The sequence below is a fragment of the Phyllopteryx taeniolatus genome, chromosome 8 (assembly GCF_024500385.1).
Source record: "Phyllopteryx taeniolatus isolate TA_2022b chromosome 8, UOR_Ptae_1.2, whole genome shotgun sequence".
Lineage (NCBI taxonomy): Eukaryota > Metazoa > Chordata > Actinopteri > Syngnathiformes > Syngnathidae > Phyllopteryx > Phyllopteryx taeniolatus.
The window spans coordinates 18,626,242-18,650,299 of record NC_084509.1 but is presented as its reverse complement, the minus strand read 5'-3'; the positions used below and the strand labels follow the sequence as shown (position 1 = coordinate 18,650,299).

General features: G+C 40.9%; 1 protein-coding gene across 10 annotated transcripts; it reads right to left on the bottom strand.

Moving 5' to 3' along the window:
• Positions 1 to 24,058, bottom strand: LOC133482207 (NAD-dependent protein deacetylase sirtuin-2-like). Of its 10 annotated transcripts, none has more exons than XR_009789719.1 (19): positions 23,898 to 24,058; positions 23,691 to 23,737; positions 23,248 to 23,296; positions 22,808 to 22,918; positions 22,693 to 22,734; positions 22,482 to 22,588; positions 22,326 to 22,382; positions 19,382 to 19,450; positions 19,159 to 19,288; positions 18,940 to 18,999; positions 18,721 to 18,776; positions 18,557 to 18,633; positions 18,393 to 18,444; positions 17,992 to 18,059; positions 14,460 to 14,526; positions 10,560 to 10,725; positions 7,993 to 8,104; positions 4,796 to 4,884; positions 4,617 to 4,653 (listed from the first exon to the last, which is right to left on the bottom strand). XR_009789719.1 is itself a non-coding variant. In XM_061782086.1 (16 exons), exons 1-16 carry the CDS (start codon positions 23,911 to 23,913, stop codon positions 12,570 to 12,572), a joined length of 1,116 nt encoding a protein of 371 aa, XP_061638070.1. In that variant the 5' UTR covers positions 23,914 to 24,058; the 3' UTR covers positions 11,685 to 12,569. The 10 variants fall into 10 exon arrangements, 6 of the variants coding, with proteins under 6 accessions (XP_061638067.1, XP_061638066.1, XP_061638065.1 ...); XR_009789718.1 differs by lacking the exon at positions 4,617 to 4,653 and adding an exon at positions 6,837 to 6,909 and having other exon boundaries at positions 4,820 to 4,884; XR_009789717.1 differs by lacking the exons at positions 4,617 to 4,653; positions 4,796 to 4,884 and adding exons at positions 6,895 to 6,909; positions 9,805 to 9,915.

The window sequence follows — 24,058 nt, the reverse complement described above, 5'->3', positions numbered from 1 at the left end:
AAAATAAATTTTATATTGAAGTGTGTGTTAATAAAGGAATATAGTGGTAATGGCGTGGGTTTTGAAACCGTACAAGTGTACATGCCATAAATGTGTGTATTTTTTATTGCGACACTGGTAACAAGTCTTCAAGAGGGCACTTGAAACAGTCCCGTTTGTGTCACCACCACATTTGTACAGGTTCTCGAACAAACATGCAGGCGGGTCTTTGAAGGGTCATCATAGGGGAATCTCGAAACAGTGAGAGAGTAAAATAGCAATGGTCATATCATACTCACTATAAGGAACGCAGAGGCCAGAGGGTGCCTCGCACCTGTAAAAAAAAATACATGCAATGTAACAGAAAAAAATACAGCTTTTCTTTTCACCGAAACCTTTATTATGGTTGAATCATCCATGAATGAATGTCAGACAGGCCATTCAGACAGTTTGAAAAGAACTGGAGTTCATGATTTTACATGCAGCAGAAAATGATTAAGAAAATATTCTTGGCCCAGGTCAAAATTGACCTGAAACATACTGTGTGTTTGTGCGTGAAATGAACAGTATGTAAGGGTTAATTTGCTTCTGTAGAACTAATTAGGCTTCCATACTTTTGATTACAAAGTCACCAAAGTGAGATTACTCGGGTTGAAGTCTCAGTGTGGAGGGTTTTCCTGCATTTAAATCCATATCTTTGTCTCACTTTTGTCTTACACTGTATGGAAGATAAGGCTGAGTGCAATATAGATTACTAATTCGAGTATTTTAATGGACGACCTGCCCCTTTTGTTGTAAGACGCTACTTTGGTTAAATAGGTTAAATCAAACATGTAAGCAATTTCACCATTGGTATAATCCACAATAGATTGTTACAATTTTTAATCTAATGTCCTTTCTACTTCATCCAAAACACAATCATCATTGAGTGTCCTGATCACCATCCTGTCCATCCTGCTGCTCAGTGTGTTCTCCTTCAGCCTTTGTGCTGCTTTCCGTCTCCTGCTGGGCCTCATCTTTCCCACTTTCTTCTACATCCCCACTCTCAGTGTCACAAGCCTGCACTGATTTCTCAAGACACGCCTGTCTGCGAATGGACCGTCGGCGCGTACTATGGCGGGATTGGTTGTCGTGCAGGGTGCGCCTGCGATGCCATTGGCAGAGAGAGTGTTGGGCTTCAACACTAAGCTGACGGGCAGCTAGGCGTGGCTGGAAGCTGCTGATGTAGTAGAGAGCAGCGTACAGGGTGGTGAGGTAGTAGCCACCTGTTGATGAGGGGGATGAAAAAAAAGCAATGGGACCTCTAACACACATACATACACACACATGGACAGAGGTAAAGGAACCATTTACATTTCTTTTATTGGCCACATCCTAATACTACAGCCAATATTTAATGAGCTACCATAGCCTTGTGGTTAGCACATCTGCCTCACAGTTCTGAAGTTCAGGGTTCAAATCTTGTGTATGGGTTTTCATACAGGTTTGATTAATTGAAGACTTTGTCCATAGTGGCGCATGACTGGTTAGCACGTCTGCCTCACACTTCTGAGGACCCGGGTTCAAATCCGGCCTCACCTGTGTGGAGTTTGCATGTTCTCTCCTGTGAAAAAGTTGGATCGGGACATCCCAACTAAACAGTATAGGCTACATACAGTATCAGCAAAAAAAAAAAAAACTTTCAGAAATGCTTCATTTGCATCAGAAGCTACCGAAAAGATGGAAGTTATAAACCATGATCTTTGTGTTTTGGTATTACTGTAATGCTCTTTTTGCTTGAAGGTAAGTCTGACTGCATCTTCCATACCTTCTCCCTGCAGCTGTGTTGGGTCCAGCAGCTCCATCATGTAGTCTGTGTCTAGTTGCAAGTTGACCAGTTCACTACGTAAAAGCACCCACGTCAAGCAGGGCAGGAAATCATCAGCTCCAAACACCACATCTGCAAGAAGGGAAAGTGTGATTTTTGACCTCACTTTGAATTAATTCCACTTTTAGCCATGCTCTTTAAAAAGCACCAAGCTACCTGAGCTGGCATTGGTACTCATGCTGTGGTAGATACTCTTGCAGATTTTGAGCAGGATATGGACCTTCTTGTCCGGGGAGTAGGCCTCATGCATACTCATCCACCTTTGTTGAATCCGCTCAAGGGTGACGGAGTCAGGAACGCCAACTCCAGCTGCCCCTCCTAGTGCCTCCACATCATTGTGTTCCAGAACACGCTGATTGTTCTCCAATCGTTGGAGACTGCTATCATTGGTACGCCAGATGTGAAGGCAAGAGTAGATGTGAGCTGACACGGGCTTTAGGGCCACCTTATGCACTGAGATCTCTACCAGCGAGTCTAAAGAAATGACACAGAAGTGGACAGAAACAGACAATGGTGAGAGTCCCATAAATTCACAAAGGCAGTAATATTGTCAACAATGGTGGTATCTTGTACATGATCCATGTACAATATAAAATATTGCTTTTTTTATTCCTAAACATTTGATACATTATTATTATTATTAGTAGTAGTAGTAGTAGAAAAAGCAGTATATATGAATGGACATATATACTGCTTTTTTTTAGTTTACAGTTAAAAGTATAAAAGTTATACTAAAAAAAAAGGCCATAAAATTAAGACTACCATACTACTCAGATTATATATTAATATATTTGATTCCACTGAGAGGTTTTTCTAAAGTTTTGATATATTGTATCTTATGTAGCTAAATTTACTCACAGAAATATTAGAAACAGTAATTCCACATCACTGAAAACTACAACCACAGTGAACATATTGTAACAGAATGTAAGAAAAAAAAAAAAATCAAGCAACTTTGTAAAGGCAGATTTTGTATTCAGCTCTCGTAATGGATGTTTTTGAATTGCACAATTGGATATGTTGCTAATGATAATAAAGTGTGTAATAATATTAATGTAAATGTGTTAATATTTTTGAGTGCATTTCAATGAGCGCAGAAAGTGAAAAGTCACACTATGCGCTCACTCACCTATCTCTGAGTCACTAAGGTCGGCCATACTGTTCAGCAGTGCCTGGATATCGGTGTAGTCCAAGAGAGTCTCCCTCAGTGAAGTAAGTGAAGACCTCACTTCCTGTAAGAACTCGGACCCTGTCAAACCACCAGGATCAGGATCTCTCTGCAGCGTCGCCTCCACAAATTCTCTTACAGCATCTGCAAAGGAGCCACGTTTCTTCTCGCTCAGATCTAGCACACGGTTGGTCAGCCTCTTCTTCTGACACACCAAGCTGCCGAGAGCCTGGCCCACTGCTGACAGGCGATGTATGACTTTGTCGGCCAGCCGGTGGGCCGACGGGTGGTGCGCCACGGGGCTTGGCGACTGATCCTCCGGCTCTTCTTCAATGCTGCTGACAGACAGCGAGTCGAGCTCAGGTGATGGAGGCTGAAGCAAGGAGGACGGCCTCTGGGCCGGAGGCAGCCAGAATCCTTCCTCGATCCAGGACACTCTGTGAGGGGTCTGAGGCCCAGGGCTGCCACGGTTCCGCAGCTCAGTGGTAGAAGGAAGTAAACGCCCTGTGCTCCCGCTCTTGGAAAGGCTGGACGTGGGACTTAGGCTAGAGCGCCTGAGGACAACCGCTCCTTGGAGAGCTGACATCGATGAGGTTAGCGGGGACTCTTCTGATTTAGCTCTGATTAGTCCTGAACATGAAACAGAAATTACACTACTCACAATACATGAGTGATAGGATGCCTTTGGGTGAAATTGAAAATCTATCAAGACTTGAGCATATCATCCATCCATCCATCCATTTTCTGAGCCGCTTCTCCTCACTAGGGTCGCGGGCGTGCTGGAGCCTATCCCAGCTGTCATCGGGCAGGAGGCCGGGTACACCCTGAACTGGTTGCCAGTCAATCGCAGGGCACATACAAACAAACAACCATTCACACCTACGGGCAATTTAGAGTCTCCAATTAATGCATGTTTTTGGGATGTGGGAGGAAACCGGAGTGCCCGGAGAAAACCCACGCAGGCACAGGGAGAACATGCCAACTCCACACAGGCGGGACCGGGGATTGAACCCGGATCCTCAGAACTGTGAGGCTGACGCTCTAACGAGTCGGCCACCGTGCCGCCGACTTGAGCATATCATTCCAGAATAAATCCTCTAAAACAAATGTGTTTTTAACAACAATAAAGCAACCTGAACACTCAGTTGTGGCATAAGAAGGTTCCTGGTCCAAGGAAATGGCTCGTTTGCTAATCAGGCCCGTCCCGGCCCATGTTCGAGTGGAACTGAGGCGTCGTTCTCTTCGACAATGTGTCGCCCGTGAGATGCACTGCAGACCAGTCGCCTGATGAGAAAGCCATTCATCGCCGTGTTCATGCAGATAAAGTGGATTGATGACACACAACGCCCCATTGGTGGAAGTCAACTAAATAGACACACAAACCAATTAGTTTCAATATTTACATTCATATAAACACAGCAGTACTCATCGATAAGCTTTTTGACATGATAATACACACCCACACAAACAAATAAGGACTTTGTTTTAATTGTTTTATTAGTAGTTTTGAGTTTATTTTATTTTCCCCACTAAAACACTATAAAACATTTTAGTACCTGTATGGAGCACATTACAGTGTTTGGCTCCATGTGGGTGATTTCATCAGACATCTGGTCGGGTGGTGAGCTCAGCCAGGTTTCTATATTACAGAAATAATATTAAACATTTATGATGGATGTGATTGATTGCTAAGTTATCTCAGTTGGTTCATGACAACAAACCAAGCCTTTTGTAATCAGTCGATGCTACTGGAAGATAAAATGAGACTTTGGAAGACTCACGGGGTTCAAGCTGAGAAAGACGATCTTTGGTGCTCTCAGACACATTGTCCATCCAACGAGGAATCATTAGACAGTTAGCCAACACGTCTCTAACACAGAAGATATCAAGCAGCTGAAATATATTTCTCCAACATTCAATATTCATGTTGAGAGACCTTGAAGGGGTCACATGCCCTATGATGTCGCAGTATGTAACTTCTTCCTTAGCCACAAAATTAAGGTAAAACTCTAGCCAGAACATTAGCCGCACAAGCACAATATAATACAGGTATTGATACATCTGCCTCTATAAATGTAATCATACTCATCTCTGAACTACACTGTTTGGTGTTCACTATGTTTTTTATTGTAGGTGTAGAACCACAATGTATCATACTCAGAGGTGTTTCTAAAATATTAGCTACATGAGGGGGAGAAATATTAGACCACTGTAAACTGCCATTATAACTAACTTTTGTTTGAATATCTCTTTGACAGCATCAGTCAAAACTGAGCATTATTATCTTGGTAAAGAATGATTTTTTTTGTATCCATCTCACTGGTGCATTTACATACTTAATGACAGTTGACCTGGGGCCTCATGTACAAAAGGTTCGTACGCACAAAAACGTGGCGTATGTTCTTTTCCATGGAAAAGTTCAGATGTACCAAGAGTGACATGACCGTGGAAATGTGCGGTGCCTCACGCCAACTTCACGGCTGGCGTACGCACGTTTCTACAGCTTTTGGTGCCTTGGCGACACTTAGAGGTGATGCTGGCAAACTATTATCATAAATCTGCGCATCAGAGACACATGAACAATTAGCACTGATGAACAATTGATGCCCGGCAACATTTGATTTCAACAATGTAAAAGAAGCAAGGACTCTGAATTCACTTGTTGACCAGTGTATTAATGAATCACTGACATTTGTGAGGACAGCTATTAATTGATCAAAGTGATCTATTGCCCTCTCAATCGCTTCTTGTGACTCCAGCACATGCACTGAAAAAAGAAACATTTCATTAAAATGTGTTGAAATGACATAATTTACCCCTTTTGTCCTAAAAAAAAAATGTTTTTTTTTCTTCAGTGTGCGTGTCCTCTCCTGTGTATTAAAATCATAAATTGAGTAATCAAAAAGGACTTTTTTGATATCCTCTTTGATATGCTGATGTGCTTCTATTTGAATTCAAAAGATTTATTACAAATACCATACATACATTTAAGCATGAACCTTTATCTCACAGGGCTGAGTGTAGGTTACTGTATGAACACATTTATGAGTTATAAAAATACATGGTATTAACCTTGTTGGGTGATCACTCAGCCACATGTGCTCCCAGCAAGCCTGAGAGAGCAGCGTCACCCATGATCGCAGCGATTCTCTCCTCAAACGGGGTGAGGCCCTCCGCGCCGGTTCTTCCGCCTGTTTGGGCTACACTTTGGCGGTGGGCAGCTGTCCTTCGCTTCAAATCCACCTTAATGTTTGACCACTTCTTTTTTACATTAGCGTGTGTGCGTTGTTCCCACTCCACAGCATTGACAGCTGCACACGCGCTGTCACTCCTCTTTCGCAAGTTGTTAACGCCAGAGGACAGCGTGCCAAAAAATGATTTTCTTGCGCACCTCCACTTCATTGAGCAACTTCACATTCAGAATTTTTTTTTTCTTCATTACCTTGTTCATTGTCCTTTTTTCCTGATCATGCAGAGATCGGGATCTCAGGTGCAGGGTTCATTTAAATATGATTTGCATATTTAAATGTGGGCGTGGACAGGGAGGGATCGGCTACTCCAACATGTGCGCTCCTTTCCACGTTGATTGGAATGTACGAAGGAAATGTGCTTGGATTCATGCGTACGCACAGATTCATACATCTGGATATTTTTGTGCGTCCGAAGTTTTCTGGATTTGACCGTACGCCATGTTTTAGTAGGAAATCCACGCAAGTCTTTTTACATGAGGCCCCTGGTTTTTAGCTTGATATCTGTACTCTATTCAGTAGAATGGCGTAAGTTTGCAAATACAGAACAAACTGAAAGACATCAGGAGCTCACCTGGTTAAAGAGTAGAAGAAGACCAGCTGAGCCAAATCAGAGAAAGAAAGACGAGACTCCGACAACTGAAAAACTGCCAGAGAAAGAGTCGAACGTGTAAAAGCCTGAAATGTTTTTTTGTTTTTTTTTTCCCTTGTATTCCTGGAAATATTATAAACACTATATAAGTAAACACACAGGTGTCGAGTCGAGTGCAATAATCACACAATTATTTTGGGTCAGTTGTGGCAAGTGTCACATCAGAAAAATATGACTAAAAGCAACTTTTTGAGCAAAAAATCTGACGACACTACCAAAGATTGTAATACATGTAGGCACAACATTGTAAATACTAAACAAATTACCATTAGAGAGATCATCTTTTGGGGTTAAAACAATTGTGAAGGTGGTAAAATATATTTAAAAGCAATATTGGCACACCATGCAATGTATTTCTTAAAATTAACTTAACCTAACTTATATAACTTGATTGTTGACTATGCCTTTCATTATGTTGTATTTTTTTGAAAAAATAATGGAGACACAAGTTGCATAATCAAAAGCAATTGCTTGTGTCTTACAGCACTGGAACATTGACGTGTGTATTTACGAGGTTGTCATTACTGTATTCTGAATTAGATGTTATAATTCTAAAACAACAATTAAATATAAGGGATTATGTTGACGAACACCATGTTCAGACATAAGGGTGTCCACATGTGTGCTTGGCACCAGGACACCCTAGGCTGGAGTTTGATGATGAACATTGTGGTTGTGTAATCGGACTTGCTTTAGACACTCAGGTGAAGGGCACCTTGTGAGGTGTTCTGGGCACGTCTCACTGGGAGGAGGCCCCGAGAATGACCCAAGACACGCTGGACAGACTATGTCTCCCGGTTGGCTTGGGAACGCCTCGGGATCACCCCGGAGAGGTAAATGAAGCTGCTAAAGGTGCTGCCCTCGTGACCCGACCTTGGATAAGCGAAGTAGATGGTTGGATTATGTTGTTTTATTCGGGTTCGACCTTGGATAAGCGAAGTAGATGGTTGGATTATGTTGTTTTATTCGGGTTGTTTTCCTCTTTGGAGAAGGTAAACTGATGGGCTTGCATCACAGTCATTGTTTCAATCAGATATACTCCTAATGATCAGAGTTCAGTATCAATGTTTGTCCATACCTGTGGCTGTGCATGAGATATTATACTCAAGAACTGCTACATCCTCTCCTCCCGCAGACACACACAGCAAACTGGGCAGAGATGTCACACAATCCCTCACAATCACAAAACTCTAGAGGGAGACAGAATGATTAATTTCAGTATCTGAAATGTGGCTGAAAACACACTTAGGAAAACGTGACACCCAAGCAATTACAAAACGTCAAGTAGACAAGTAGAAAATGATGACAGCGGGATTAATTTAATACTGAAAGTGAACCATGATGTCACATTTGATTCTGGAACTTCAGCAGGGTAAATGTCCCACTTGTACATCCTAATGGAGGATGGTTGGCATCCACAGTTCCACAAAGAAACTCAACTTTTTCCACACTTTGTTGGCCTAGAGATATTCATTCATTTAAAAATGTAATGTATTAAATGATATGGCATTTTCAAAGCTCAATAGTACATAGAATACTAAACCTCTGATCCATGATGGTCTCACCCATTAGCATGTCTGAGTCTTTCAATAAACCTCAGAGACTTCACATACTGTACCATCCAATGTTTTTTTAGGGCTCTCATATGAATCAGTTTACCAAGAGAGGCATCAACCATTACAGATGTACATGCCATGCTAGCTCGGGGTCCAGATTTAATATGAAATGAGATGCTTATGTGTTTTGGAAAAAAATGGGAAACAGTGATGGATAGTTACTCATCATGGTCCAGAATGAAATATCAACACTCTTATTACAGTATACAGTACTTTGGGTTTAGGATGACTTGTTATAAGATTGTATTTCTTCCTCATGATGAATAGGTGTGCCATCCGAGTTTTGAACTCCTATCTTCAGACAATAGTAAAACAGAAAGGAAATGATAATTAACTAAAATAAAGTTCTACTTTTGCACTTGCAAGTTTTTGAGGTAAAACACGAATGACATAACTATAGATTATATTGACAAATGAAGGCGATAATCTTTTGGAGTCAATAGTCTGAATAGTTACATACATTTAACCGGAATATAGGCCTACCAGCCGGCACGGTGGACGACTGGTTAACACATCTGCCTCACAGTTCTGGGGACAGGGGTTCAAATCCCTGCCCCGCCTGTGTGGAATTTGCATGTTCTCCCCGTTTTCTCCGGGCACTCCAGTTTCCTCCCACATCCCAAAAACATGCATGGTCGGTTGATTGAAGACTCTAAATTGCCCATAGGTGTGAATGTGAGTGCGAATGATTATTGTGCGAATGGTTGGTTTTTTTTTGTATGTGCCCTGCGATTGGCTGGCGACCAGTTCAGGGTGTACCCCGCTTCCCGCCCGAAGATAGCTGGGATAGGCTCCAGCACGCCCGTGATCCATGTGAGGATAAGTGGTAAAAAAAATGCATGGATGGATAGGCCTACCATACACATAACCTAACCTGACTTAATGTGTAATGTTTAACAATGGTTGAGAAACAATAGTGGTGTAATGAAATGCAGTAGCAATCTTAGGTACAGAGCTTCTTGTGTCTTACACCACTGCAACTTTGCTGAATGTGTAGTTAACACTATGACAGAGGAAGTGGCTTTGTGTTCACTATGGACAGAAACAGAAACAATTCCCCTGCAAGCAACCAAGCACAGAATGCATTCAAAGACACCGCATTGTGATTGCATAAACAAGTTACAATTGAAATAGCTGGGCAACAGCCTCCCCATATTTCCTTCAACATTAGGCCATTTGAAGTTACCTGCAATCACAGTACATGCACAGGTATGTGCAAGGCACCTTTTAAAATGAAATAAATGCATTGCTGATAACAGAAACGCAAAATTTACCTTATGTCCTCAGAGCTTCTTTCTCTATACATTGCATTGATGTGAACCTTCGCATATTCAACACTACTTCTGCAATCAGCCCAGAAAGTAATGCGGTCTGCGATTGGATGTCTACAAGAAAAAGGAACTACTTATTTATCACAAAGAAAGGCTTGTGCATTTTTTTTTTTTTTACTATGGGCTGAGTAAGGTCACTTATACAGTTTAAGAAAAGACAAATTGAAGTGCATATTGTTTGCAGACCACAAAAACGTTTTTCATGTAATGGCAGATAATATAATATATGCAGCTAAGTGAATGATACGGTGACACACAAGAACTGTGTCAATTCTCAGTTTACACAGATAATAATGCTGTGTGTCAATAATTTTAATTGATCATGTGAGGGACATTTTAATTTGACAATATTTTTGCATTGGTGTAAAACAGTTCTGCACTACAAGAGGTGTGTGTTTGTAATTTTGCCTCTAATAAAGTGATAAAATATTAAAACACATCCTGCTTTGATACAGAGTTGTTTTACAGTCTATTGCAAAGTACAACTCAAATTTTAAACATTGTCATCAATGTAATGCAATCAAAGTTGATGCAATTAATCTGCAGACAGTGCTGGAGTGAGATTCACCATGTATAGTTTCCCTTCCATTTTTATAATTGGTCATATCTTTATATATTTCACTGTATTGTCTATTATGCAGGGTAACGGATCATTGATGATCACTGATATACAGTATGTGCATAAGTTGTCAGCTGACCCCAGCAGGTGTTCCAGAGAGGTTGGAATGGGCCTGCGCTCTTTCCCAGGGTACTGCGGGGCACCAGGCTTGCTGACAGCTTCGAAGCTTTTCCAGCAGAGACAATTTCCTCCTGCTTCTCCTCCATGAGATAGATGTTGTGCCGTTCAGTGGACTGTGACCCTCCCTGGACATAAATGCAGTAAAGGCATGTAACCATAAGTACTAGGCAATGCATGTCTTAGGCACATGCACAAAAATGACAAGAAAGCCGATATTAAAAAAATAAATAAATAAATAAATAAATACACATATATATATATATATATATATATATAAACTACTTACATGTTTTGGGTAACTTTAGTTCATGTCGAAACAGTTCTCCACATGATGCAATCCTTTCTGTATGGCACAATTTATTTGAGTAGACTAAAATGGGAACCTCACTCTTTTGTCAAAGATCGCCGCTGCACATGGTGCCGCTGCCTAGTTTTGCACGTACAGCGCAACGTGAAACAGTTCAGCTGTGGTCTGTCTACATGTGGTTAGCCCTGCATTAGAAGTCGAAGCAGAACAGGAAAAGTTTTTACTGCACGCTTGTCATTGAAAAACGTGTGACACAACATGGTCTTCCGTTAAAGGCAGCAACGTCGCTGTATTTATCATTGTAAACAAATATTGTATCCATGGTCAATGAATTCAGAGACAATGAAGATAAAAATAAAGTCCAGTAGTAGCCTGTGTAATGTAAGTTGTTTCCCGTTTATTAATAAAATGTGTAGCATTCTAAAGTTTATAATTACTACAGCCAACAAGTGCAAAAACTGATACATGAGATATAGAGGACATGCCCAAAGGTTTTGGAACAACTGACAATGACATCCAGGGGAAGCAACGATTTAAGAAAATACGAGTTGGTTGCAGCTACTGTATGCTTCAACTCCTTTTCACAAGACGAAGGCCTTCCCAAACCTTTTCCATAGAGTTAAAAGCCTAGAATTTAAAAAAATGTCTGTGGGATGAAGGCTTACAATTTCCTACATTTGTGTTTATTAATGTTTGTGCGAGCTACAGCAAGGTGATAATAACACCCATCTGATTTCGTCAATTTTACAACATTTAAATGATAGAAGAAACACAGAGTTTTACAAAGTTAAAATTTATTGCCAGACATCAGTTTTCATCATGTTTTTTTTCACACAAGTTAGTATTGTGCTCTCACACCAGATGATGCCCCCATTCATACTTTTAGTGAACTTATTTGTGTTACTGCATCTCTTTGTCACTCCTTATTACAGCAATATTTTATTAACACACACATATGCTGTTCAAGATGGCAAGCAAATTAATATGAATCAAAGCAAAGAATTTGTATTAATTAAAAAATAAACTGTAAAAGTTCACAACCTCATAATATTGCACTGGTATATTAACAATCCACCACATTTACTTACAAAGGACATTGTTGGGACCATACCAAGAGAAACAATGGTAATAATTAGATGGAAATATTTTGATGAAGCTTTAGTGAATGTCCCCCCAACGTGATCGTCAAATGTTCTAGAGTAGTGTTCCCTAATCTTTTTTGCACCGTGAACCGGTCTAGAGTAGGCATTTTTTTGCCTCACGGACCGGTACCGGGTACTGGGGGTTGGGGATCATTGTTCTAGAGAACATCCAGCTTGCCACTCTTGTATGCATTACCCTCCACTGTCTACACTCTTGTCAAATTATTGTTAATAGCAGCTGAAAAATCTCACTGTCTATTGCTGTAAAATCACCCCATGGCTACCACCTTATATAGAACTGCGCCACGTGACATAGCATACCATCATTCATAGAAACTCAGAAGCAAGTCCTCATCATTGAAGTGCAAGAAAAAAACGTATCTACACAAAAGCATGGCATGTGAAAGGAATTCTGTGTTCATGTTAGCCTGCACTCAAAGCTTCAATTGTAAACAAACATAGCTCATAATGGAGGACTATCTCCAATACCACTAAGATACCCAAAAGACTACACTTCTTCTTACGCCACTGATGAAGAGCTTGCGCCTTTGCTCTCACTTGTCTTTCCCTCCTTGTCCTGAGCGTCGATCCTGGCATGCTCCCGCTGCACTAGTTCTTCCAACTCCGCCTGGAGACGAGACAATTTTTATGGCTAATGCTGATATGAAATTCGCTCATAACGCAATTTACTTGATCCAGAGCTACGAACGAGTCAGTGGTGATTCAAATTGACTCATGAGTTGTCTAAAAAAACAAATCCCCAATTATAATTTTCATATTTGAATCAAAAGGAAACAAAGAATAACATACGATGTACTTTATCCAGACAGCAGCTGCAATGTGGCCACGCCACATTTATTTCTGGTGTTTACAGCCGCTGCCGTTTTGACTTAATGTGCATGTGCGCAGTTGTACAGTTAGCTAGTGTAGTCCTGATAACGTGGATCACGGAGCAGTCTCCCCCGAGACAATAATCTCTGCAGAAAGAGGCGTCGGATGGCCGTGCCCGAGGAGCTGCACGGATGTTAATGGCAGACAGTGACCGCACCAGATGAATTTGATAAAATTATGCAAGACTCATTCAACACATTGTGGCAGATGATTGACAGGAGCTAGCCAGCGACTGCTAACTAGCAGCTAAGATAACTAGCCAGCGAGTTATCCCTTAACAGATGTTCCCAGGTAGCCAGTGTGGTGTTATGCATTTTATGGCACTGAGGTCAGCGCAAGACAGACCACGTGGCATGATATGGCAAGGTATCCTGCTTAATGTAAGCCATTTTAAACTAAAAAGAAGTGATTTGGCAGCAGCTTTTTCAGGGGGGAAAAGCAGTTGCTAAAACACACCAGCCAAAATGCAACGGCATATTGTCTTTTCTGGTGCTGTGACAAAATCTGCGCCCCCCCACCCCCCCAAAATACTACGACCAGCACGTAACCAGGGTGGTTTAGCTAGTTTTCAAATAATCTAATTGATTTTTTCATTTGTTGGAGAATGACAGGTCTTTATTTCAGAATTGTACAAGGAGTAGTGATTTGATTGTGATTCGCTAGTCGTTAGTTATTGTCAATGTAAATAGCGAAGGGGGATTTAGACAGCAAGTCCTAGCACTTACCAAATCAGTGTTCCCAATTGAAATTAATTGAAATTCCATTAATCTGTTCCGGCGGCACGGTGGACGACTGGTTAGCACATCTGCCTCACAGTTCTGAAGACCCGGGTTCAAATCTGGCCTCGCCAGTCTGGAGTTTGCATGTTCTCCCTGTGCATGTGTGGGTTTTCTCTGGGTACTCCGGTTTCTTCCCACATCCCCAAAACATGCATGATAGGTTAATTGAAGACTCTAAATTGCCCGTAGTTGTGAATGTGAATGCGAATGATTATTGTTTATATATGCCCTGTGATTGGCTGGCGACCAGTTCAGGGTGTACCGCACCTCTCGCCTGAAGATACCTGGGTTAGGCTCCAGCATGCCTGTGACCCTAGTGAGGATAAGCGGTACGAAAAACGGATGGATTAATCTGTTGCATCCACCCCCAAAAAAACACATTCCTGTTTTCAAATGAAGTAAATTAGCACTGTATTGTATAACAACATCAGAAAAAATAAAAATAGAGTGTAAAAAAGAATACTGGTTTTATAAAACGTGATTACTGTACATACTGTAGTATTCGTGTGTTGGATTGGTGCCTTGAAGGGGCGTGGCCTAGTGAGTGACATCAGGAGCTAGAGTTTAGCTGGCCCAATTTGTCCGGTTAGTCTACGTTTTAATGTCTAGATGTGAGGTGGTGGCCTACAGCAGCTCCTTGCGAGTGTTCTCATTTTGGATTTGGATTTTACTGTTTGTCGCCGTCCCCTGTATTTAGTCTATGCAATAGATGAAATGGAAGGTACAAGAGTTGATATTACCTTCCACCCCAACAGGTCAGCAAGTGCCATACAGCCGTCATCACAGGTGCTGATATGAGCAACATCTCTAGTAAGGAAGAAAAGCCAATGATATATTATCTTGATCAACATCAATAACAACAATTTCTGATAGTTCACAAATAGTTGTAAATACTTGCATCTTTCAACTAAACCACTCTCACACACACTGCTCTTTTACAGTATATCTACTAAAATGCTAATACTGTAATCAGACAGGAGCTTTTGGCGAACTGAGACAATACAGGAAATTAAATCTGCTAACTTTTGGGGGGGGGGGGGGGGGGGGGCAGTAACTTCTGTTTAGAGCATCATGTAGATCTTTGCCAAATTGTCATTTAAAAAGTTATGTCTTCTTACTTTATACACCATAATTAAGTTCAACAACAACAGTTATAGCAGTGGTCCTGCTATGGTCTAGGATCTTAAAGGTCCCATATTTTGGCTATTTAGACCTCCATAGAGTGATTCTCTAACATGGACTTAGTATGAAAGTGTCAGTTTCATTTTTAAAAAACACCGCAGGTTTGTCATACGAGTGTCCAGAAAAGGCCCTGCTGACAGGTATTTCTGTTTGACCCAGTTTCGCATCCGCTTTGTCCATATTTGGCTAAGACCGCCCGATTTCCTCTAATTGGTTGGCTCCGTGTAGAAGACCTACTTGTGAGAGCACACGTGTTTGTTACGTTGACAGCGCTGGCTTGGGAGGAGAGAGGTACGTGGAGATCTTCGCTCGTGACGTAGATAAGATCAAGAAATATGAATGACCTTTCAGGTCTTGAGGCAGAAAAACATTTGGAACTCAGGAATGGGTGGATGATTTTAATTTATATGTCACGTTTACTGAGGGGCAGCACGATGGACGACTGCATTTGCCCCACAGTTCTGAGTCCCCGGGTTCGAATCCGGCCGCACCTGTGTGGAGTTTGCATGTTCTCCCTGTGCTTACGTGGGTTTTCTCCGGGTATTCCGGTTTCCTCCCACATCCCAAAAACATGCATGGTAGGTTAATTGACGACTCCAAATTGCCCATAGGTGTGAATGTGAGTGTGAATGATTATTTTCTTTTTGTGCCCTGCAATTGGCTGGAAACCAGTTCAGGGTGTACCCCGACTATCGCCCGGAGTCAGCTGGGATAGGCTCCAGCATGCCCGCGACCCTAGTGAGGAAAAAAGGTATAGAAATTGGATGGATGGATGTTTACTGAGGCACAATAGAGCCAAGATTACATCCCAAATGCTAGCAAAAGTGGGGTTGGCAAAATACGGGACCTTTAATCCAGATAAAAAGGCAAGTTAACTCGTTAAATGGGACTTCACAAATCTACAATCTTGATCACTTACTGCTTAAAAATGGTTTGACCTTGCAGTGTACACCTACGTCCTTGAATAAATGTTTTATTCATAATGGCAGATATGCAAAATGTGTTTTTGGATGGATTGTTATTTTTGTTTTGTTTTATCAGATTAAAAATGACATACATTGTATTTATGCATATTCATCTCTCTCTCCCTCGCTCTCACGCACACACGTACGTACGTACACACACAGACACACACACACGCTAACATTTAATAAAACAACATATCTGAGTATTTACAGCTACCAATGTATGTGACACTGTTGAAATAGCCATCCATCCATTTTCTGTACCGCTTTATCCTCACAAGGGTCACGGGGTACACCCTGAGCTGGTCGCCAGCCAATCGCAGGGCACATACAAACAAACAACCATCCGCGGACACATTCACACCAACGAGCAATTTAGAGTCTTCAATCAACCTACCATGCATGTTTTTGGGATGTGGGAGGAAACCGGAGTGCCCGGAGAAAACCGGCTTCTCTCTGCCCGAGCTCATCTAAGATGGACTGATGCAAAGTGGAAATTGAAAATTGTTCAACATTTCAACTTGTTTTTGGAAATTGTGGACGTCGTGTCCTTCGGGCCAAAGAGGAAAAGAACCATTCGGACTGTTATGGACGCAAAGTTCAAAAGCCAGCATCTGTGATGGTATGGGGCTGTGTTAGTGCCAATGTCATGGGTATCTTACAAATCTGTGAAGGCCCCATTAATGCTGAAATGTACATACAGGTTTTGGATAAACATGTGCTGCCATCCAAGCAATGTCTTTTTCATGGACGCCCCTGCTTATTTCAGCAAGACAATGCCAAACCACATTCTGCAAGTGTTACAACAGCGTGGCTTCGTAGTTAAAGAGTGCGGGTACTAGACTGGCCTGCCTGGAGTCCAGACCTGTCTCCCATTGAAAATGTGTGGCGCATTATGAAGCGTAAAATACGACAACAGAGACCCCGGACTGTTGAACAGCTGAAGCTGTACATCAAGCAAGAATGGTAAAGAATTCCACCTACAAAGCTTCAACAATTAGTGTTCTCAGTTCCCAAACGTTTATTGAATGTTGTTAAAAGAAAAGGTGAAGTAACACAGTGTTAAACATGACCCTGTCCCAGCTTTTTTGGAACGTGTTGCAGCCATAAAATTCTAAGTTAATGATTATTTGCTAAAAACAACAAAGTTTATCAATTTGAACATTAAATAGCTTGTCTTTGTAGTGTATTCAATTAAATACAGGTCGAACATGATTTGTCATTGTATTCTGTTTTTATTTATGTTTAACACAACGTCCCAACTTCATTGGAATTAGGATTGTATGATTTCTATGACTGAGCAGATGAAAACCATTCACAAACTGTTTCTGACTGCAAAAACATATCTTTTGTGTCAGATGTAATGCATGAACCGATTACAACAACACTTCAAACACGTTTGTCCGAGATATAATATGGCTGATTGATCATTTGATGGATCATGGTCATGCTTGTGGGCTGGACGGATTGTGACGGCGAGCAAGTGAAGATATCTTTACTAATTGTTATCAAACCTGCAGGTCACATAAACCTGAACAATTAAATACTAAAATCAAATTCACTCTTGTTTATCCATTTCATAATTTGTTCATCTTAGTGTAAAATTATGAAAATTATTATTTTTTCCCCCATTCTTTTTAGGTTGGATTAAGAAAAATACACAGATTATAAACCCACCCCTATGAAAACATGACCTGTGTGCAGAAGTTAAGAGCTCATTCAATCTTTGTCTTTCCCGCCCTCTGTTGGTACACATTAAAACGTGCATGTTAAATACCAAATCATTACCTCCACCAAGGTGACAATGTTTGTGAAAGCAGTTTCCGGTTACTTTTATGCCGACATTTTTTATGTATCACTCTAGATTTTCTTATGATTGTTTAGTTTCGTTCCACAATTGTTCCTATAATATTTGTGAAACACACGTGATAGATAGACAGACGGATGGATGGACGGACAGTCAGACAAATAGCTAGCTAGATGGAACTAATCCAGATATAATTTGCCTTGAACAATCCAATTCAATACGTGTTTGAACACATATTTCTGTGAATGTGTCAGCCTTCTGGGAGCTGCTTTCTCTTAGTGCTCCTGAGTGAAAAACATGGTGGAACAATTACATTACCTGTAAGCCTTGTCCGAGTCAAAGTCCATCCCTCCTCCAAAACCTAGCAGACCTAACATAGGATCAGCCTGCACACACAGGAAAAAAAAATTCTGCTAAAAGAATATCAGATGCACAATTAAAACTAAAAGATAAACATAAATTAGTTACCATACAGGGGGTCGTCTGTTTACAGCAGTCCCGACATGGTTTCGAGGTCACAAACGCGCATGCTTACCGGTTCTGCTTTTCATTTCACTGTTTTATAATTATGGCCTAGAAGTGTTTTTACACAAATGTTTACTGTAATTATGACTTTATTACTGCATAGGCTTGTGATAGACTATTGTCTACAAATGCAGGTTACATCGTCACCGTCGGAAGTCAGCCCTCGGACCCTCTGTTCATGTGTCGAAGCTCACCTGGCCTGTCTTTTCCATGTTGATGAGCAACCTTGGGCAGCTTTTTGAAACCCTAAGTAGAACAGACAAAAATCAAGAAGATTGGAGAAAGGAAAAAAAAAAACAGATTTTCCTCAATGTTGCTGTATGTAGTCAGGGTTTCAGGAACATGAAATTCTGGGTACCTGCCGACCAGACTGGCAAAAGGCTGGACCTGCAAAGATGTCCCCATGATGATGAGAAGATCACAGCGTGGGAAGTCCTGGATGTGCAAAGAGGAAATTATTGCAGGCACTTTTTAACACATCATTTCCAACATATGTGCTTGGCAGCTACCACATCAGCTCACCATCTTCATTGACGTGAAGAACCGCACTGGCAGGTTCTCTCCAAAGAAGACAATATCTTGTTAAATAAAGGACAAAATCATGGAAAGAAGCATAGTCATGACAGAAAATTGACATGTTGCCATACTTTTGTCAAAAGTATTGTGGACAGCAGAAGGAAGAGTACTTCAGGACAAAAAAAGGGGGTAAAGTAAAGCAGAACAGACGAAAAAAAAACTGACCTGGTTTGACGAGACTCCTGCATTTTTCACATCTGGGAATGTCATCAGAAAATATTTTTTCTATAAACAGAAGGTAAACACAGGAGAAGGGAGTTTTAGTCCCAAACAGTGAAAGTTACAAAAGTGACAACAAATGTTAAGCATCCTTAGGTCTTTTGAAATGTGCTACATATCTAAGTTTTAATAATAATAACAATAATAAAGTGGGGGAAAATACACCTTTCATCCAGTCAAGACTGTACTCTTTGTGGCAAGTGAATTTGACACAGTGGGATGTGTAAAATGTTCCGTGGGCTTCAATTAGATCACCACTCTCAAGCCCGGCCACTCGCTCCAGCGTGTCAATATTCTAAATGATCACCAACAAAAAACATCAATATTAATATAGAAACACGGAATGCAGTTTCCTAAGTGAAGACTGTGAGTGAGTTTATTTTCCTGCCTGTGTGTAGCAGCGTTTCAGGAGGCCTTTATCCTTCAGCAGCTTCATGAAGTAGTGACACACAGTTGGCTATAGCAAAAGTAAAAAAAAGGAGAACAAACAGCACCAAAATTTATTACATTGCTGAGATAATTGAAGTAATTTTGAATAGATTTTTATTTAATCATGTTTTCAATGTTTATTGAAATCCTACTTGGCTGCAGTGATACACGAATCTTCGGCCACTTAAAATTTCCGTCCGAAAACGCACCAAAAGTGCATTTTCAGTTTTGGATAGAAATACTTTTTTCACCAAAATAAAACGACCGAAACAGGATGTCGTTATGATGCAAACAAAAAACGCGGCCTGCGCATGCTTGTGTACACTTTATTGTGAAAACATTTGCTGCTTTCTGCTGTTTGGGTACAGGGGTGAATACGTGTTGCACTTCATTTTGCGCTGCCCCAGCCAGCTACCTACGGGGTACAGCTAACGCAGCTAAATACGATGACGAATCGCGGAAAATAATTCTACGTACTGTTCAATTGCAGAACATAATCATGATTCTATAATTGTAATCACTAACAAATTTTGGCTTCAGTATTTGTTATTTTAATGTTTTTATTGCATCAACCTTGAAACCTTGAAAATGAAGCCCTATGGGGGGCACAAGCCAGTGCAAACTGTTGGCCAGTCCCAAGCCCGGATAAATGCAGAGGGTTGCGTAAGGAAGGGCATCCGGCTTAAAACTTTGCCAAACAAATATGAGTGTTAATCCAAAAAATTCCATACTGGATCGGTCGTGGCCCGGGTTAACAACGTCCGCCACCGGCTTCGTCAAACTGCAGTGCGCCGGTGGAAATTCAGTTACTGTGGGTCGAAGAAGAAGAAGAGGTGGAAAGCGGGTTCTTCGGCAGAAAGAGAAGAGGAAAGCACAGAGCCTAGAACTGAATGTGGGGACTTTGAATATTGGGACTATCACAGGAAAATATCGGGAGTTGGTTGCATGATGATTAGGAGAAAGGTTGATAAAATGTGTGTCCAAGAGACCAGGTGGAAAGGCAGTAAGGCTAGAAGTTTAGGGGCAGGGGTTTGAACCTGGGACCTCAGAACTGATCAGCCCTGAGCCCCTTCCTGTTTGCAGTGGTGATGGATAGGCTGACAGATGAGGTTAGACTGGAATCCCCGTGGACCATGATGTTTGCAGATGACATTGTGATCTGCAGCTAAAGCAGGGAGCAGGTGGAGGAACAGTTAGACAGATGGAGGCATGCACTGGAAAGCAGAGGAATGAAGATTAGCCGAAGTAAGACAGAATATACGTGCATGAATGAGAGGGGTTGTGGGGGGAGAGTGAGGCTACAGGGAGAAGAGATAGCAAGGGTGGAGGACTTTAAATACTTGGGGTCAACCGTCCAGAGCAATGGTGAGTGTGGTCAGGAAGTGAAGAAACGGGTCCAAGCAGGTTAGAACGGGTAGAGGAAGGTGTCCAGTGTGTTATGTGACAGAACATGAAGCATAACTGGAGGTGCCGGAAATGAAGATGTTGAGGTTCGCTCTCGGAGTGACCAGGTTGGATAAAATTAGAAATGAGCTCATCAGAGGGTCAGTCAAGGTTCGATATTTTGGAGACAACGTTAGAGAGAGCAGACTTCGATGGTTTGGACACGTCCAGAGGAGAGAGATTCAGTATATTGGTAGAAGGATGATGAGGATGGAGCTGCCAGGCAAGAGAGCTAGAGGAAGACCAAAGAGAAGGTTGATGGATGTTGTGAGGGAAGACATGAGGGCAGTTGGTGTTCGAGAGGAGGATGCAGAAGATAGGCTTACATGGAAAAGGATGACGCGCTGTGGCAACCCGTAACGGGAAAAGCCGAAAGGAAAAGAAGATTGCATCAACCTTGTAATGGCGTGCCGTCGTCAAAATAGCAGTCTATGGATTAATTCGCCTTTACCAATTCTCTTTTCAACCTTGGTTTAAAAAAAAAAAAAAAAGCAAGTCTATTAAATCAGATTAATCAGATTTCAAAAGTCAATTAAAATTCAGCACTCTATTTTGCAAAGAAACAAATATGAACTTGATAATTTATGCATGGACAATAGTTTTGATTTCTAAGTTTGTGAATGTACTTGTAGAGATGTCTTCTCTTGCATGCTATTTAAATTATATATTTATATTTCCTATATCCACTATTGCTACTGATATGATGGAAATTTCCATATTATGGGACTAGTAAAAGGTTATCTTATCTTATATTAAAAATATACATTATTAAAAATAATATATATTTTTAACCTGAACCTTCTCAGATGACATCTCCAGAGACATTTTAATTCATTTACGGTTCAGAGGCTGTGAATTATTTTACATTTATATCTCCAGACGCTTATTAATTGGCTTGTCATTTGTTGTTGAAACTTGGGTTACTCAATGCTATAACGCGTTTTATCGAATTCATTTATGAAATTTTCATCACGGTGGCCTGACACAGCGACGTACTGGCCAGTAATGTTGGACGCTGGATTCCCGCCGGCATCCGGGACGATCGGTGTTACGGCCGTAACAATTCAGCGTTCAGTGATTTCCGTAACAAAATACGATGTTCTATAACATTTGGCAGCTCTGTTGATGCAATAAATATATTACATTAATAAATATTGAAGACATAATTTATTAACAATTACAATGATAGCGCAATGAGCAATTGAATAGCATGCTGAATTATTTTTATCCTATTGCATAATATACTGCAATAACTGTCCCACAGTAATGTTCTTGACATAATTTTATAAATATGGAAATGACTGCTCTGCAGTGATAGCCATAAATGCAATTTTACTAATTGGCATAATAAGTTATTTTTGTGTTTCGGTTTCCGGCCTTGGTTTCCTCATTTTCGGTTTTCGAATTCGGCCAAGAATTTTCATTTCGGTGCATTGCTACTGGGCAGCATTATGTTCTACCTTAAACTGTCCTGGATAAAGTTCCTTGGCCAAGGCAAAGAAGGGCTCTGGATGTTTCTGGGATAGAAAAAAGAAAATGGGGTCAGCGAAAATGTCATGTGATCGTTTGGTCACTTGATTCTTTTTAACATAAAAAATATTATTAAACATACTGACCTTGAAGTAATCGATTTGAAAGATAGCCTCCGGGTGGGGCAGGTTATATTTCTGCAGGTTTGCATATAGGCCAGTATCAGGTGAGCGAAAATCAGGAATCCCAGCCGCTGTGGATGTTCAGATTGGAGGTGTTGGCCTTCAGTTTGAAAGTATATTATCACCAAACGTTTGTCTACTACAGCTGAATGTTTTCTTTCTGTGAGATACTCACATGTGGATATACCTGCTCCAGCCATACAGATGATGTTTTTACCTGTAAGAAGTGCATTTTAGTAAATTTATTCACAAAGGTCAGTTGTAGTGATAGAGCATAAATCGAGACTCACATTTGCCACTCAGAATGTATTTGGCCACTCCCTCCAAGGTCAAATCATCCAAAACCTTTTCTGGTGAGCCAAGGCCCAGAGTGCGGGAAAACAAGTTCCGCAGGAAGTCCACTGGCAGGACAAGAGATCATTAAATGGCTGTACACAAGTAACATGTTGAAAGCATGCATGCATGTGTGTTATCGAGGTCTCTTTTCTACCGGCATCATAATCAGTACAGCAAATGTTTAAATCTGTTGAGGAAAAAAAATACAAAATAGGCTATGTACAATTCCAAATGTTGCTGACAAAGGTAACAAAGACTACTGTATCCAATAAATAATATATAAGAAATAAATATAGGTTGGGAGTAACTATATTAACATTATGAAAATAATGAGAACAAGTCACAAGAATGACAGTTAATAACCAATAAAAGAACAAAGATGTTAATGACATACTCTCAGTGTTTCCAGCCGCTTCCTCCTCACTGCTGTCGTCAGATTGCTCCTATCATAAAATCACTGACATTTTACCAGTGATTATATCTGCAGCAAATCTATACCGTTACAACCATATAATAAATAATAACATGTTATACCTGAATCATCACAGAAACACAATGGAGAAATACTGTACCCTACGTGTTTCTTGTTGAACGAGCTATATCAAATGATAAACACCGAAGGAATCAGCTTATCATTCATTCGGATCGAGTTCTATTGTAGATATTGTATATTTTGTACACATAACTTGGAGATTCAAACATTCCCCGTTCATACAATTCAAACGTGATTAATTTTCTGAATATGTGCGATTAGCGTTAGCCGTGTCAGCTACTGACAGGATCGGCGTAGCTGTCAACAAGCATAGACAATTTCGATTTCATTTTATTTATTTTTACCTCTCGTTCAGATGTAGTTATCTCCTCTTCTTTGCTGTTGGGCGGTTCTGCAAATGCAAAACAAGCATTCAAAATTTCAAATGTAACTTGTTTGGAGTGATAGTTCGCCAGGTATAATCATGTTAAGCTAGCCATGGTGAGCTCAACTAGAGGTACAAAACAACGTTTGGTATATAAGAAGCCAGTGTTGCAGTCACTCTTTTCTACCTGATGTCTCGGACATTTATTCGCCTGTGGAACCCTTTCGAGCCAACCTATCTGAAAGACAACCGGTTTAAACCTCGAAGCTGTTTTCAAACCGTCGTGGTTTTCATCAGCGGTACTGATCCATCCGCCAGACAAGTACGCCTATTGTTGGTGTCCGTCAA